Raw genomic sequence first — 17,610 nt, 5'->3', positions numbered from 1 at the left:
TTCATTCATATTTTACTGCCTCAACAGCAAAAGACAGAATCATCCCACAGAGCTGGAGCTCTTCCTCATTATAATCTTTCTCTCTGCTTCTATTTGCATTCCTCTAGCTTTCCTTCCTCTGGGGATTTTACTTTTATCTCTTCCTCTTTCACCCTGCACTCCTCCCTCTCTCTGTGTTGGTGCCTTCCTGTCTCTTCCTTTTTTTTTTTTCTTCCTTTGCTCATGTGCGCCTCATTGCTCTCCCATCTCCTCCTCCCTAATTCGCTCTCTCCGTTTTCTTTTTCTCTTTCTCTCCGTCTTGTTTCTTTCTGTTTCCCCCTGCAAAGTCTTGTAATGAGGTGTGACAAACCTCTACCCTGCTACCATAGCAATAGGGTTCCCGTAGCAACGCGGCAGCGGCGGTGGCGAAGGGTTAGATGGCCACAGTACTCAACAAACAACTTCCTTGCACTGCCACAAACATAATAGTACCGTGATGGCACACAATCATAACAGTGCGAGAGGCTTATTCCATATAATCTAAACATATCTACATCAACATGTGCATGTGTCTGAGTAGTGTGAGTTATATATATATATATATATTTTTAAATTATTTATTGTAATTCATTTAAAAATGAAAGAAAAAGTGAAATCAGAGAAAGAAATCAGCTGTTTTTTTCCTTCACTTTCTGTCAGCAAAAGCATATTTTGAGAAGTTTTGCGAGAAGGACTCTGTTGACTTCAGCTGTATCCTCATTTTGAGGGGAATTTTTTTTATTTATCGTAAATCATTTTCTACTTCCTGTGAAAGCCTTGGGTTTTTTTTTTAGTGAAGTCATAGTTTCCTGTCCACTGTGAATACTGTACTGTGACGTCACACGACCGCTTCAGAGGAGACAAAGAAAATGTCACAGAGAGCTACGCTGGTCTTTATCCGTGATCACATGAATCCTCCGTGTCACACGCAAAAACATCTTTTGTGTATTCATAATCTCATACTTAGTTTAGTGTCAGTGATAAACCCCTTAGTATAACGACTGTCTCTTGGTGTATGGTTGAGTGTTTTGTGGGGGGCTGTTAGGATGCACAATCCATGTAGAAAAACACCATCTGTCTCCTCGATTCATCAGCTATCCCCCCCCCCCCCCCCCCTCCTCCCCTCCCCGTATGACCACTGACCCCACCTCAATACTCCACAAAACCCCTTCTCACATACAAACACCCCTCATCTCATCCGTAGCGTTTGACACTGACACTCGGATAAGACGAGGCCCCGAAGCCCCGCCTCCTCTCCGCACAGCGCTCTCTTCTATTAAATGTTGATAAAACAAGCCTTTCCTTCAGCTTCTCCCTCCTTCTTCATATCCAGGTTATTATATCAGTTCCTCCAACCATCTTTTGTGATTGATGAGGCTCAAAATGACTGAAATTGAAGGGACGATTCTACTAAACTGGGCTAAAAAAACAAATTTCTGTGAAATTTCATTTTTGACTTGTGTTTTGTTGCTTGCAGTGGTGACGTAAGTGATCATATTGATAGACAAGTTCCTAGAATACGAATGAACATGCCCCAGACATCGTAGCACAAATAAGAGAAGTGAAACGTGAGGTTTCTACAGCGTTCAAGGTTCACAGTTGTCTGCCACACTATCTAATATCATTTTATACTCACTCTATGTTTGAGTTATGTTTCCTTTAACTAGAAGTAGCCAAAGTGGGAAAACATTGTCGTACGTCTTCTGGTGAGTACAAATCTCTCACTCTCTCTATCAGAGCAATCTTCATTAAAGAAAAAAACACATGACCCAGTTCAGATGGATATTTTGGTCTTATGGTTTTTTTTTTGTCTTACAATATATTTGGGTCTCTCTTATTTTAGCTTCTGCGGGAACAGCCGTAGTAGTGTTTCCTGTGGTTACAAATCAGACTTAGACTGGGGACCGTTTAGAGAAAAATAGGAGATAATTTGGGAAGATTTATCGTCAATACACTTGGGTGGCCCCTTCAAAAAAAAATGTGCGGAACAAAAACGAAAGAGAAAATAAAAGTGCATCAGTACTAGGTCACACAGCAGTAAGGAACTCTGATTGTGTGGCATAAAAAAGCAGTAAAGCGCACAGTTTATTAGGGTATAAAGCAGTTTGCAAACATCATAAAAAAAGCAACTGAATGACAGTCATACACATGAACACTAAAGATAACAGCGGTATGAAAAGGGTTGTTACACAAGGTTAAGCTGGGATTATTACACCATATTAAGGTTATTTTGGGTGAGCTCTACCATTCTGGAGTATGGGGTGTGTCAACTGACAAGCCCTGCCTTCACCTACCACCAACCAATCAGATGTAAGACCAACTTTTGTCACCGCAACCCATTTTGTGGACACATCTACATACCTCTGATGAAAGGGGGGGGGGGTGCAATGTGTACATCTGTGTGTAATTTTAGCAAATGTTGCTACAGTCAGGTTCAACTAGGGTCAAATTAAGTTACCACAGTAAACTATTTTTCCTGACTAACCTGTTTTCAATGAGGCTAATTATCAGGCTGAGCTTAAACATGAGCTTAGGCAGCAATGCAATACTCACTCAGCTAAGAAGCAGTGCTTTCTCCAGAGTCGTTAATGACAAAGTTTTAACATTTCATTGAAACTTAAATGGTGAATGCAGCTTATAACCGGTTTTAAGACATTCATGCTGCAATACTTTCTCACGTAACAAACATTTTTCCCCCCAACTGGTGATAAAAGGAAAAGGAAAGTGCTAAAAAAAAAGATGCATTACTCACTTTTAAATATAATTTGAGGGCATACTAGTACTGTAATTGTAATGTATTGTTGAACTCAGCAATTAAAAGACGGAACCAATGATAGGGGAAGTTGTCACTTGATCCACACAAGATACAGAGCCTCCAAAACTACCGCACCAACATTTCTTGTATCAGAACTGCTCACCTCTGAGGCTGCGTACCACTAACCTGTACCTGGCCAGCCAAGTTCTCTTATTTTCTTGGCGATGTCTTCCATCTTTTTGTCTCCATAACATTTTATTTACCATACGATTACATGGCCATAGATCCCCCTCAGCTCTCTCTCTCTCTCTCTTTCCAAGTCTCTTACTTGTCCACTGTGAATCAATTTCATGCTTGGCTTCTCAGGTCTGTCTTAAAGCTGTGAGTACGCAGTTATCTTGAATGTTTATTAAACCAGGTCTGAATTAAGACTGATTATTTATCTGAAAGTTGGCTTTGTGAAAGCATTTACTCCCAGATCAATTTTAAAAAGGTTAACTCAAGTCAGGCTTTTTCAAATTAAGCATTTCTTTTTATTGCCTCTTTTGTGGAACGGTGCCAACGTGTGAACAAACTGTATGCATGTCTCACAGCTTGAGTTTGATTTAGCCATGAATCCTATGGGTAAGCTGCTGGCATGAAGAGTTACCTGGCTCTGCATCTTGCTCTGCTGTTTGAGGCGGAGGTTCTCTGGAGTGTCAGCCACACAGGTGAAGTTTGTCTTGGGGTAGTGTCTGTATAATAAAACACACAAAACAGCACAGAATATCAGTACACAGTAAACAAACACGGGCAGATGCCAGCTTTTACTCAGACTCCCACTGTGATGCTCAAGCCTAGACTCTAAAGAGAAAAAAAAAAAACAGCATAACTCAAGCAGTGTGCAGTCTGTGGCCCCACAGTGGGGGCATTTGTTATTCAAGGTGGTCCTGAGGTTGAGTTAGGAGCCCCTGTAGACAAAAGGCATGTCAGTATAACACACAATGCTCTGTCAGTGGGAGCCAAGGTAGCCTGAAAAAGAGGAAGTGAGGCAGGGGCTGTGTAGGGAAGGGGGGAGATGAGAGCCTCAAGGTTGCAGAGTTTTGGAGGCGAGCCATAGCAGGTGTGGAAAAAGCTTTCCAAGCTTACAAATAACAGGCACACACAGGCACATACACACACACACACACACACACACACACACACACACACACACACACAGGCACATACACTCATGGGCACAGCCCTATGGGGGATAACAGGAAGAGGGATAGCGCGCAACAGACCCAGCAACAGGGTCAAAGAGACAGTGGGTGAGTGTGAATGATGTCATGGGCAGCCCCCCTTCAGCGGAGCGTGAAGGCGAGTCTCTTTTCTGAATGGATTCTGGGAATTTTCTTGACAGCCGCAGACCCGTAACCACCCGACCTCCTATTGCTCAGTAGAAAAACGCTCTGCCTGAAACAAATACAACAAACATAAATATAACAGACGTAAGCATTACGCACGCACGGCTTCCACGCAGACATGCACGCATGCGGCACACCGAGCATCATTCCAAAAGCCATTCATCACACGCTTGCTTATTGATTGTTCAAACTGATGTCAACGGTTTTACGCGTGCAAGGCATAAGTCTGTGTTTTTATACACTGGAGGCTTCTGTGCACAAGTAGCCTTCAGGTCCACTAATAATGATGCCTTCCAGTTCAGCGTGTCTTTAAAGGGGACCTATTATGCTTTTCCTTATTTTCAGTCATTATGTTACAATGTCAGATGTTCATATTAAACATGGCCAAAGTGTCAAATAATGAGGTAAACATATGTAGAAGTAATCCCTGTGAGCAAAAAAGCACCGGCTTCAGGCTTCTCCGAACCTTCGGTTTCCGACATTTTTCCTACTTTCACCCTGAGTTGACGTCGGCTCGTGACGGATTTCTTTACATGGTCATCTACTCCATGCACAACGCATGAGGTCACTTCTCCGCTCCACCAACATTATGGAATTCTTCCATTGTTTTGGGGGTAGACACACCGAGCCATGACTTGAGTCGAGCTGGCACGCTGTGAGTGTTTTTCCATTACACGGCACGGCAAAGTAAAATAAGTTGTTTACCTGTTGAAGGTGTGCTGGTCAGAGCCAGTGTTTGATAAATAAAGAGTTTTTTTGAACTGTGAATCATGCAAAGCCACTCTAGTGGAGTCCAAAAATAAAAATACAGAGCTGGAAATGAGCATAATAGGTCCTCTTTAAGGCAGTGAAAACACATGGCTCAAATCCAGCAGGAGAAGAAGAGCCGGCACAGCTTATTAACAACTCAGATGGACTGTAGTTCCCAGCCTGCCTCAGGGTGCTGGGTGACCTCAAAAAATCTTCAACCACTATCCGTGCCTCTGGGTAACCCATTTAGGCAATATGGTTTCCGTTTCCTTGACAACATGGTAAATAAACTGTATTAGCATTCATCCTGATGTGATTATGGGATGTAAAAAAAATTAACAAAGGACTGTGGTTGAAGTATTTTACATAAAGAACTGTAAAAATTGAAAAAAAAACAAACATGTGAGCCACTTGAAAGAAACCCCAAGGACAGTTTCAAAGAGTGGGAGGCGGAAAATAAATGTAGTAGGATCTGAACAAGAGCAGAAGTTGATTGATGTCAGCGTTCCAAGCCCTGCGATATACAACAAACCCGAGCACTTGATCCCTTGCCTGCATCCATCCATAAGGCTGGAAACAAAAGCAAGTCTGTGCACGCTCACAGTTGGCTTTTACAACTTCTAGTACTCATTTACCTGAAACGGCGGCTATCAGAAACATTCAGATGTAGTGGTTTGCTAGTTTGCTGGTTAGCACCTGAGGCCGGGCATGGAGGCGAAGCAAGCTAATCAAACGATGCAAATGAAACTACGCTAAGATAAGATAATCAAAGGAGCAAAGATCCCACAAAGACACGCCACTCTTTTGTCATTTACAGGTGCCCTCTGCCACTGTTGAGTGCAAACATCTATTTATAACATCTCAAAGGAATAATGAACAAGCCCGCGTGGCTGGAAATCGAGAGGAATATTTTTTAGGACCCACTCTTCATAGCGTAGCAGTAAAGCTAATTCATGCTCAATACAGCTGTCTACTCAGCCTGCGTAACAGCAACCCAAAGCATGTTTTCAGGCTTCAAGTCTATTTTCCTCTGTTTTACATGTGTAACTACAGTAATTTGGCTCTGAGCGCTTCCAACATGCGGATGACCTACACTCAACACTGTACCTGAACGCCTCCAGCGTACACACAGATGGAGCTGCTCACTCTACGCTTTCTGTGTGGACACAGTGTTAAGATATGAAAATAAAGCTGAATTTTTGAATATGTCACGATAGTCGCGTCTGACAAACGCATATCTGTATGGACACAATTGACATAAATAAAAATAGATTTTGCAAAATTAATTTTTTTATGACTGCTGTAAATATTTCTCTTTCTTGAAGGATATCTCAAAGCCAGGGAATAAATAATATCTATTAATATTTTCTGGCTTGGGTGTATCTAGGTTGTGGTGGAACACACTTCCTTTCACGGAGCTAAAAACCGCTCTGTTTGTCGGAGACAAGAGGCACAAGTTTCAGTCTCACACGCCCTCACAACCAGCATCTGTGTTAACAGCTTTCCTGTCATCAATGTGTCTTTAGAAAGTGTCCTTGCACTTAAGGTTCAGGCAAATTGTTATACAAACATACAACAAGGTGGCAGATATAAGCTTAGTCACTCAGTGAGGATCTTGTAATGTGTGTCTGTGTGTGTAACCATGCTTATATATATATTTTTTTGCCTGTATGAGTGAGTCACAAGAACACTCATCTATCTGTCAGGTTGTATAACAAGGTAATAAGTCGCAGGCCGGAATGTGTGACACATGCACAAACTCAGTTAGCCCTGTGAACTCTAAAGAAGGAGTGATCAAAATGGAAGGGAGGTACGGCTGGGGGGGGTGGTGGAGGAGTGAGGGGGGCCACGCATGTGTAATCACACGCATATGCACACACACACACACACACACACACACACAAACCGTCTATCGTGCAGGAGGAGAGACCTGTTTGCATACTGGGACCAGGAGATGTTGTGGCCGGCTTGACCCTGTGAGACCTGGAAAGGTTGTAATGTATTATTCAAGAGGGATATTTCATCAACATGTACATATCACCAAACTCAACAAGTTCAATGACTGATTGAAAGGCAATCATGATAAAAGTCTCATCACAGAACATCACAGTGGAGGAACTGTAGTTAGCAGCACGGGTGAAAGACAGCTAGCAAATAACAGGATATCTGCTGTACCTGACTGGCTGAATCCATTATACACAGTGACGCTCATATATCAGAGCTCATAAGGTCCCGTTTCGACCAAAAGTTTCAGGTACTTTAGCACCAGAGGAGCTAATCTCAGAAACTAAACTTGGAACTAAAAGTCTCCGTAGAACAATCCTGTTTGCGTTTCCACTGTATCTGAGGAACCAGGTAGATCATGAACATTAGACCCATGAAGAATTAAAAAAAAAAAAACAAAAAAAAAAAACAGCAGTGCTTGAAATGTAGCATTCACACATGAAGAAAAAAACAACACAGCTTTGTCCTGTTCTTTGTATTTGAGTTGTATGTAATGAATGAATGAAAAGGAGAAATGCGGAGGAGAAAACTAAAACCGAAACTAAGAGCGTCTGTCTCAACAGTCGATCATCTGTTGAGTGTAAATCATCCGATTGTTTGACGGCGGACATGACCGACATCAAACAATCAGAAAATAACTTTTTATTTCTCTCATTCACTGGATTTGTTCTAGCTACCGCTGCTCCCTCCTCTCCTCATTCACTCTCTAGCCGGCTCATCCACCGCTGCAGTTTCTCCCTCTGTCACTCACACTCTCGAGTCCGGAAGCCGAAAGCAAAACCTGAATTCACTTTTAACATTAACAAATGAAGAGAAATGTCCTCCCCTCGTCCTAAATCGATACTAGAATAACTTGTTTCTTGTTTTATGAATAAAGCGGTACACGAGTTGAGTGTGTTTAACCAATCCAATCAGCGACGGTCGTCCCTGCAAACCCCGCCACCAAAGCTCCTGTACTTTTGGAGAGTACTACCCCCCCAGCAGAGACTTTTTAAGAGGGTAAAACAATCCCCTTAGAACGTAATTTAGACCCTGGTTCCTCCGGTGGAAACGCAGGTAGAGGAACTGAGTTCCTCAAAAGGTTCTTAGTCCCTGGGGAAAGTTCCTGCGGTTGAAACGCAGCTTTTGATATCTTACTGAGTAGGCCTCTTTTCTTCAGCTTTCAATGAGAAAGCAACCTTTCCCAGACTAATACAGAAGGCAGCACAGACCAGGAAGTGACCTGCAGTGGCACGCCACAGTGTGAAAGTGGTTTTAATCACGACTGGTTATTTATTAACAACATATCGAGAAATGACCTCAAACTGTGATTCCAGATAGTGTGAGATGGATATTAACTCGCAGGCAAGTTTACATCCGTGACACTAAATCAAGACAATTTGTCAAAAGTTTTAACAATGGTGCATTGATGTCCAAAAAAATGTCAGACTATCAGCCATTAACGCAGCATCCCAACAATGGCTCCGGCAGCCTCCGGAGGAACTGAAGAATTTATGTGTCTACTTATTTGCCCTCTTAAATCTCTCACAATCCCCCCTGTGACTCTAGTATCTAATCAGGGATGGGATTCTCAGGGAAGAAGCGGGTAGGAATACAGTAAAAACAAACAACGCCTATATCAATTACTAAGGACAAATATAGAGTAATGATAAAGTAGTTATCCCACATAATAATAACAGAGAACGTAGCCTACATTCCTTTCCTGAAGTGGGAGGCACTTCCACTGATGATGTTTACTCTAACGAGGCTTGTTTTAAACAAACGGAAAGAGGCATAATAAACAGGCTCCCGCAGGCTCACTCCTGCTGGCGCGGTGAGCGGAGGGAAAGGTGAAAAGAGATGGCGCTTTAGTCTGTGGAAACAAAAGGTGACAGCGGGACGACACCTGCTGCAGGCGGTTAACTGATTGACTGATCTGGATGTGAAGGATCAGAAGTCGACACAGTGTCTCAGTGAGACATTAAATAAGGAAAACATTTCATTTTTCAAGACACAAATTATAATATTTATAATTATAATATAAGGTTATAATTAGGCCTGTAGAGAGGTGTTAGTCACCTAACCCCATATTCTCAAATGTAGAGCTTCGACAGGAAACTAATCTGCAGCTATTTTGATAATCAAATAATTGTTTTAGTCATTTTTTTGAAGAAAAATGCTGAAATTCGCTGGTTGCAGCTTCTTGAACGTGAGGATTTGGAGCTTTTTTGTGTCATACATCTTTTCTGTGTCATACATCAGTGACAAAAAACAATAATAAAGCACTAACAAGCCTTTTCCATGGAAGACATTTTGATATGTGGCAGTAGGAAAAGCACAGATGTAAATAGTCAAGTTAATAATGGCTGAATTTGAATGGCTGAATGTAGTTGCTTCAGTTTCAGGATACTAGCGCTGCTCATGTTGGCTCACTGTAACACTGCCGTGGCTTCTTGGGACACTTTAATAGAACTGAGCCATTGTTAACATTATTGGTAACATCTGTGCTTTTCCTGCAATGTCAAGTCAAAATGTCTGCTGCAAAAAATGCCTATTACATCCTTTTTTCAATGCTCGTGTGTGTGTGAGGACAAATAGACACACTCAGCAGTAAGCTGGTTGCACTCCAGAAACAGTCCAACACATCTGGTTAACCTGGAAATTATTTGCATGTATAAAGGAGTTTTGCCTATCTAGATCGGGCAAGTAATAACGTATTTTGTTCTATTCTCTCAGTTTAACATGCGGTAGAAAAACTGTTTCATCTCGAGAGAATATGTGCAATTATCCTAAAGCTGCGTGACTACATTTTGCACACGACACACAAGTCAGGAGCAAAAAAAGGAATTAGGGGGTTAACTACTGGAGTACCTGGTTAGTTGCGAAATCAGACTGAATCATTCCTTACATCTGTGTTGTCTGATTGGGAACATGTTTATTGGTCTTTGTGGCAACAAAAATGCTCATGTAGCCAACTTTTGGACCATTACAGTGCAACAAATTTGCTTCGCGTTCATCCAGTGCACTTTTAAGCCCTGCGGCAAGCAGGATAAAAATCAATGCAAGGTTTTAGACATATGGAAAAGCATATTGTAGAGTTCTTTGCAAATATTCCTTGCCAAAAAACTGCTATCACTTTCTCATGTACTGGAAGGAGAAAACAATCAAGTGTCATGTTATTATACTCCAGTCTTGGCACAAATAACTTATCGCTGGTATTAATCTGTGCAACTGGCAATAAAATGGCAATTCAGGAAAAATGCAAAAAAAAAAAAACTTGTCAGAACATGAAGCAACACTTTCTCTCTGCATACCCTTTCAGAATATGCACATGCACACACACACGCACACACACACACACGGGGGGGAGAGAAGAAAATCATTAGAAGTAAGGGGAGAGGGGATTCCATGGATTCCTGATGAGTATTTAGTGTGTGATTATGTGCTGAAGCGTGAGTGGACATGCTAGTTTTCAGTGTGTCCGCCTGTGTCACTGTAGAGGAACTTTAGGAATTTCCTTTGTTGATACCCCCCCCCCCCCCCACTCCCCTCCCCTTCCCAACTGAGGAGGGGAGGAGGGAGGGAGCCACTTTCCCACACCACATATAGGCCTTTTTCTCTGAGGGGGGAGCTGGAATAGTCACAGATAAACAGCAGAGGAGGGATAGAGGGGCCTTAGTTGGGTTACAACACACTCACACACACACACACACACACACACATTTAGAGAGTCTTATTTCAGTCTGTGGACAGATTAAAGACTTCTGCCAGTGTCTTTGGGTTACAGGCTGAACCATACGAGTAAAAGAGAAAAAAAAAAGAGACATACACAGAATGATGATCTAGGGACAACTTACGCATTGCAGTATGGTCTCTTCTCGAAGCCTTTGTAATTCTTCATGTTTAGAGTCATTTTGCAGACCTCGCAGCTGAAGCATCCTTTATGCCAGTACTGTCAGAACCACAGAGAGAGAAGACAACATGTAAATGCAACAGATAGTTGAGACGTTTTTTTTTACTGAAAAGGAAAGTATACCACACACACACACACACAAAAACACCATTACAACAACTAGCACAGGAAAGCTAATTGAATGAGTAAGGTCAGAAATACTTTTTTATTCCCTTGAGATTTCACAAGGACAAGAGCTGGATGCAGAGAGAAAGAATAGTGACTGTTAAAAGAGTGTGTGAAACAAGACTAGGTCAAAACCTAGTGTCTAGCTGAACTGTGTATGAAATGCTAATTTGAAATGACAGATACAGGAAGTGGCAACACATGGCACCAAGCCCCCCCCCACCCCCCCAGGAAGAGCGAGCAGTAAATCCCCAAAGAGCTACACTGATCAGTTGATTGGATCATGTTCTCTGCGGGATGACGACGGACAGTAACTGGCTGATAATCTCGGGAGTCGGGCCGCAGCGGCAGAGATGACCGGCTGGTCTCACCCACATAGCGGCTCCTCGCGCCTCTGAAAACGTCGTAGTAAATTTCCAAACAGGCTTTATTTTTTTTGGGATAAACTGGCCACATATTGGGAATCTAAATGGTTACTTTCTCACCTGATAAAATACTGAAAATTAATAAAACAGTGAAAATTACAACAGCTTTTAGCCTGGCTCACAATATATGCCATTGCTGCAGGTTGGTGTGAAATGCATTCTGCACTCAGCTGCCCCAAGCTCTAGCAGCCTTCGACCCTTCGGCTGACCAATGGTGTAACTTCATCACTCAGCGACTCACTCAGTCAGTCAAGGACAGACATTCGTGTTTATAGGCCGGGCCCACTGATGCCGTCCAGTCAAAACAGTATAGCAATGTGGAAACACAGCAGTTTGTGTGTGCAGGCACTGAGCAGATAAAGAAACTTCCACTTCTGCAAGCAAACTGTATGGTTACTATTTATAAGTAGACAGAGCTAGCTTTAATGAGGAAGAGCTGTAAAGTTTGTTACTGACAAGTATATATCTGTTCGTCTAATCTGATGGCATCATTTTGACACCTTTATAATTAGATTATGAGCTCAGATCTACACGTGCAGCTTGCAGCTTTTGTCTGTTTTTTTAAGTTGGGCTCTGAAGGCCACATTTTGACTCCCTTCCTTCCGTCTGTTCATCTCTGCAGGCCTGCATGTTTCTGTAACTCCTCTATCCATCTTCATAAGAGGCTGTGCCTCTATCTTCCTCAGCACCCTTTCTCCCACCCACCGCCCTCTCGCCTCCTTTCCTTTTCTCTCCTGGCACTGGCCTGATCTGCAGCCTGAGGGTTCAAAGAGGGATCGAGGGAGGGAGGATTGGATAAAACTGGAAGGAGGGAGGAAACATGAAAGAAGGAGCTGGAAAGAGCGAGAGGAAGGGAGCAAGCAGGGGAGGGGTGGGCAAGAGAGAGAGAGAGAGAGAGAAAACGCCAGAGAGTGAAGCAATGATCTGGCTGCTCCTGCTATCGTCAAGGGAAGGGAGGGAGGAGTGCAAAGATATGGAGAGAGAGAAAGAGAAAGAACGGGAGGGAAAGAAAGAGGGAGTCCTTATTAACATGGCCTCAGGGTGCTCTGCCACCCCTCTCATTCTTTTTTCCACTCTTTATCAATTTATACACCAATTGCCCACACACAAAACACTAACCTTCCAAACAAACAGCACAGAAAAGATGTTTCAAAATAGAGGATGAAACTGCAGAAACACTAAAAAAAAGTACAACATCACTTTCTCTGCATTCCTTTCACAAACACATGCAAGTTTGATCCCCCAAAGTCTTCTCTGGACAAGAAGCAGACAAAAAAAAAAAAAAAAAATCCATAATTTCCCTGTGTGCAGTGATAGTTTGATAATGCGGCGTGTGTTACAGCACCGATACACAGCTGGCAATAAATCACCAGGATGTTCAGGTTTTTGTAGACACAATCATGACGGTGCTATGTATGAAAACATGATGAATAACACGACACAATGAATGATTCACTTCAGACATCTCTCCTTCCATTATCGAATGATCTAAAATATGGCTTCAGGCTGGTCTTAAGAAAAGTCTTGTCTGTGCTGTCTGGATATAATGGACCACCCAGGGTGGTATGTGCTGACAACAGGCAAATTTATGTGTGTGTTTGACCTGGGTGTTTGTAGCTGCGGGCCTGCAATATTGTACAGAGGTGGACAAAAGAGAAGGCTCAAAATGGAAACTGGGCCTGAGCTCTGAATAGTGGAACAAACTCCTTATCCCACTACAATCCAATCAAGACCTGAGTAAGATCTCAGATGGACACGTAGTGTTACTTGTTCCATTGCTCTCTCTCTCTCTCTCTCTCTTCATTGCTCTGACTAGTACTGCGATGGTAATCCCTTTACAAACAACAGCATATTGCCGGCAGATTCCATTTCCTCTAGCTTCAGCTGATTTGCAGCTGTGGTGGCTGCCATCTTTGCATGCAGTTTGTTAGCAGCCCAGTGCAGCCACTGCTATTGTTATCCCCTTCTCGTTTCCCAGGGGCAGTTCTCCCTTCTGTGGTAATGGTAAACCAGGGATAAACCATCATGGTGTGTAGTAACACAGAAGTGTGAATTTAAATGCTGAAGATTAAGGAGAGCCTATCAGCTGAGCATGGACTTTGATACTTCTGTTGTTTCCCAGATAAATATTGACCTTGGATGTATTCCAGAGAACAAGCCTGCTCAACTCAACTGTTTAGCAAACTATTCCTAAGCCTCGCCCAACCTGCTAACCCACATTACACCCAGGACAACCCTCATCTCCCTCCCGTCGGGACTGGCTAAAAACTTGATATTTTCACCCGGATGGGTGTGGTTTTGCAGGACATAGCAGAGCACGCTTCAGCGAACTCCGTAACGATATGAGATCAGTTTATTTGATGCACGTCAAGTATGAAAGCGTGAATAATATACTATTCATATTTCCCTATCATTTGTATGTTAGGTGTTATATCTACGTATATGGAAATTGATAGTCTGCCTTGTGAGCCCGTTTGGGCAGCTATAGATGCAAGATGCTACACTGACATCAGTATACAGACTCCTATCTGAGTAGATTTTTATTGTTGGACATAATTTAGTCCATCTAAATATTCATATATTCTAGCACTATTTAGTTGTACATATTTTCCAGTGTAACGTTATGATGGTCTATTTGAGAATTTATCAACAGTCAGATAAAAGTCATTTGAAAATCTGCAGGGAAGTCTGGTCCTACGGTTGCAGCCATGCGAGGAGGAGAAATCGAAATGCAACTTCATAAATTGATGATCACTAAAAAAAAAATTAAAAAATCATCTTTGTTTGAAGTTACAAATAGGCGTGAGGTCTCCTGTAGGTTTACTCTTGAGGTTAAGGCAAAGATTAGGTTAAAATACAACTTTTTAAGGTTACGGTTTTGTTGGCTTATCCAAAAAGTGACAAGACGACCCAACGCAAGCCAATGAGAACACGCATCAGCCACACGACACTCTGTGTGACGCAGGATGTTAAGGCACCGACCGCCCCTCGGTGAAATACCAAGTTATTAGAGAGCCCCCACCTCCCAACGCCTAATAGATAAAATGAGCCTCTGAGACTGTTGTTCACTGCCTCTTGATTGAACAATTCACAGCAAGCAGACAGCTGAAAACACAGGTGTTAAAATGCACCGGAGGTGGTCAGAGCTGCATGTGTCCACACTTGCAGTATAGTGTGAATATTAAAACTTAAAATCCCTCACACATTAAAAAAGGACCACCTGGTGAACTTTCAGTATTATTATGTGTTTAATTGTGTGTGTCTGTGTGTGTGTGTGCATGTATCTGTCCGCGGTTAATCTCACTACTACTGGACCCATCAGCCAAACATTTTTTGTGCACATTTATGACTGTATGCTCAAGGACCTCTCGTGGTTGCAATAATTCACCATTATTGAAAAACCTCTTTTATAAGGCGTTTTATACCACCGTTGACTGCTGACTCTTCACTCCTCTTAACCAGCCGGTAGAGACAACAACTGCAGCAAAAAGGCACTTCAGTCAGTTGTCTAAACTAAAAAACGAGTCTGTTGCAGGCCACATTTTGGCCTTTGTCGTTGCTCCAAATCTGACATCCATAGAAAAGTTTGGTCTCATCTTGAGCCGGAGCATCTGCAGATTCATTCCATACCTGATATGTCATTATCCGCTAGTCAGGCACAATACCAGATGAATAAATCCCAGTTTTTGTTAGCTTCACCACCATCTTGACTGAAAGGGAGCCGGGAGGGACAACTGAGTGAGATTCAACTCTTCTTTGTTTGGGGAGAGGAAGGTAGGGAGGGGCTTTATTTTGTGTGGTGCGTTACAACAAAATGTTTTAAATAAATAACAAAATGTTCTAAATAAATGCAGTGTTTAAATGGGGAAGTTTGGACTTATCGTCCTGTTTATTGTTACTCTTTAAAGTTTATAGAGTTAGGCGAACCCAGGAGGACGCTTGCTTACAATACCGTTACACTATTCTATGCTTTTTAAGGAAAACTGAAGACGCACCTGGTGGAGATCTGCACTCTACTGAGAGCAGTTCTGTATTTAGCCGCCACAGGCATTTCTGTTTGTGGTTGAAACTGCAACCACTGCTGAGCACTGATGCCCACAGATAAAATCAAGTGTGTGCGGGGAGGTGAAATATAATCACAAGTGGTCACTCGGGACACATTTGAGACGCATTCTAATGTCAGATATGAACCACCACCCATCTCCTCTGAACTGAGGCACAATCTGAAGGAGGAAGGGACAAATACAGATGTGTGGGTGACATAAACATCCTAAATGTATGTTACAGATTCGATCCAGCAGTTAGCCTAGTCCGGCTCCAGGAAAACCTGGCTCTCGTGTACCGAGGCACGATCTGGCAGTCAGCTGGAAAATGAGGACACTGCAGAAATGGAGCCCTAGATATAAAACACCCTTAAAAAAAAAAAAAAAAAAAAGAAGACAGCACTGTCTCTCAGCATCAAGGTAGCTCAAGGGCACATGTGTATGCGTGTCTATATGTGTGTGTGTGTGTGAACGTTAAATGTGTGTTTGTACATGTGTGTAGTACTGTATGTAGGTTATATGTCTCACTGCATGATGTATGTGTGTCAGCGGAGATCCAAGACTCCAGTCACAAGCAAAAATGCTCAGTCAGCCTCACAGCTTCCTCTCGGTGGGAACCAAGTACAAATTGGCCTGGACAAAAAACCCCGCAGCTATATGGGAGGTCAGCACAAATCCAGACACCATGTATGCACCATAGACTGTAGTACACACACACATACACACACACACACACACACACACACATCAGACACACAGGGACGGTTAGTGAGAGTCTGACCAGGAGCGTGCCCTCACATGCTAACTACAGCCTGATTGAAGACAATTAAGTTCCTGACTAAAAGGCATTAAAATGCTGCAGGCCTGTTGTGTCAAGCACTTCCTTTGTAACTATTAAGCTGTGTTTAGGCAGAAAACAGCCCTGTGTTAAAACAGTGCAGGGGGCTACGCCGGTGGGAGCTTGATGTTTATGGTTGCAGTGAGAAAATGAAATACAAGACAGGAAGTGTAGTCGGAGCAGACGGATTAATGCATTCGAAGGCACCAAAACACTTGCTTAACTATTATTAACTATTACTGTTTGTAATACTAACAGACAGGATTTTACAACTCTGGAAAGTTATCAGGGAGGCAACTATTTTATCTTCTGTCATGCCAATCATGAGGTAAACAGTTGAATACGGCTTTCCCGGATTATATCCAATCGTGTTGCAGCAGAAGTCGGGACAGATTCAACTTTTTTGCCGGCGTTGTTTTGCCGGAGCACCAATGCATCAACGCACTGCCCCCATTCAGATGAATGAGAGGGTTGCGTTTTCTCACAGCCTTTGTACTAGCTGCTACTTAAAACCATACCACTAACCACAGGTGCACATTAACAAAACCATCACTGTCGTTTGATTTTAATAGAAAACTCGTGGGAAACATTGGTTGGTCACCTACCAATGTAGAGCAGACAAATTTCCCAGCAGTTGGTCGGTGTTCTTTTCTATACTGATAAGATGAGAATTTTTTGACAATATCATTTTATTTTTAGATGGGGGAAAAAAAAAATCATGTTAAACGGATTTGCATGGTCCACTCATCTGGTAATCATCTAATTAAGCATCAAAGAGAGTCTTATAACACTGAAGGACATCCCTTGAGACCCTGATGAAATGTTTCATGACTCTTGGTCAAATCAGTGGTGATTAACAGTACTTTAATCTACACTGCTTTGTTTTATACTTTAGAGGCTGGGTTTTTCTGAATTTGAAAAGATGTTTCAGATGTTGTTGACTCAGATGTTTATTTTAAACCAATAATGCCTCACTAAAACAAAAAAAAAACCACACACACACAGCGGGCCATTATAGCGGCTTAGTCCGTGGCTGTGTGAGTGTGAAAGATTATTCTTGCGTAAGATAGCACATGCCTAAAGACAAAGTGCCCACATCTGGTTGATACTAAAACAGGAAACTAACTCATTAAAGCACAATGGTTAATTATTGGCCCTACCTGACGCCATTAATTTCTACCCGAGCCGAGGGCTTTGTTGCTGGCGAGCGGGCTGACAGTGATTTGAACCGACACACTATGATGGAGTATGCACTTAACACAGTTCCCAAACCACTCCAGACGGTGATGTGCACTTAGCAACATACACATACTGCCGCCCCGGCAACGAGTC

At 42.5% G+C, this 17,610-nt stretch overlaps 1 protein-coding gene across 2 annotated transcripts in view; it reads right to left on the bottom strand.

Annotated features, from left to right (window-relative positions):
* lasp1 (LIM and SH3 protein 1) overlaps nucleotides 1-17,610 on the bottom strand; it is a 36,254-nt gene that overhangs the window by 13,706 nt on the left and 4,938 nt on the right. For both annotated transcript variants that reach the window (XM_044330835.1, XM_044330836.1), the window contains exons 2-3: nucleotides 10,752-10,846; nucleotides 3,423-3,507 (exon numbers count right to left, since the gene is read on the bottom strand). In XM_044330835.1, coding sequence (XP_044186770.1) covers nucleotides 3,423-3,507; nucleotides 10,752-10,846 — 180 coding nt within the window. The remainder of the gene's footprint in view (nucleotides 1-3,422; nucleotides 3,508-10,751; nucleotides 10,847-17,610) is intronic.

This window comes from Thunnus albacares, chromosome 17 (assembly GCF_914725855.1).
Source record: "Thunnus albacares chromosome 17, fThuAlb1.1, whole genome shotgun sequence".
Lineage (NCBI taxonomy): Eukaryota > Metazoa > Chordata > Actinopteri > Scombriformes > Scombridae > Thunnus > Thunnus albacares.
Note: the sequence above shows the minus strand (reverse complement) of the source record. Positions and strands in the feature narration are given on the sequence as shown.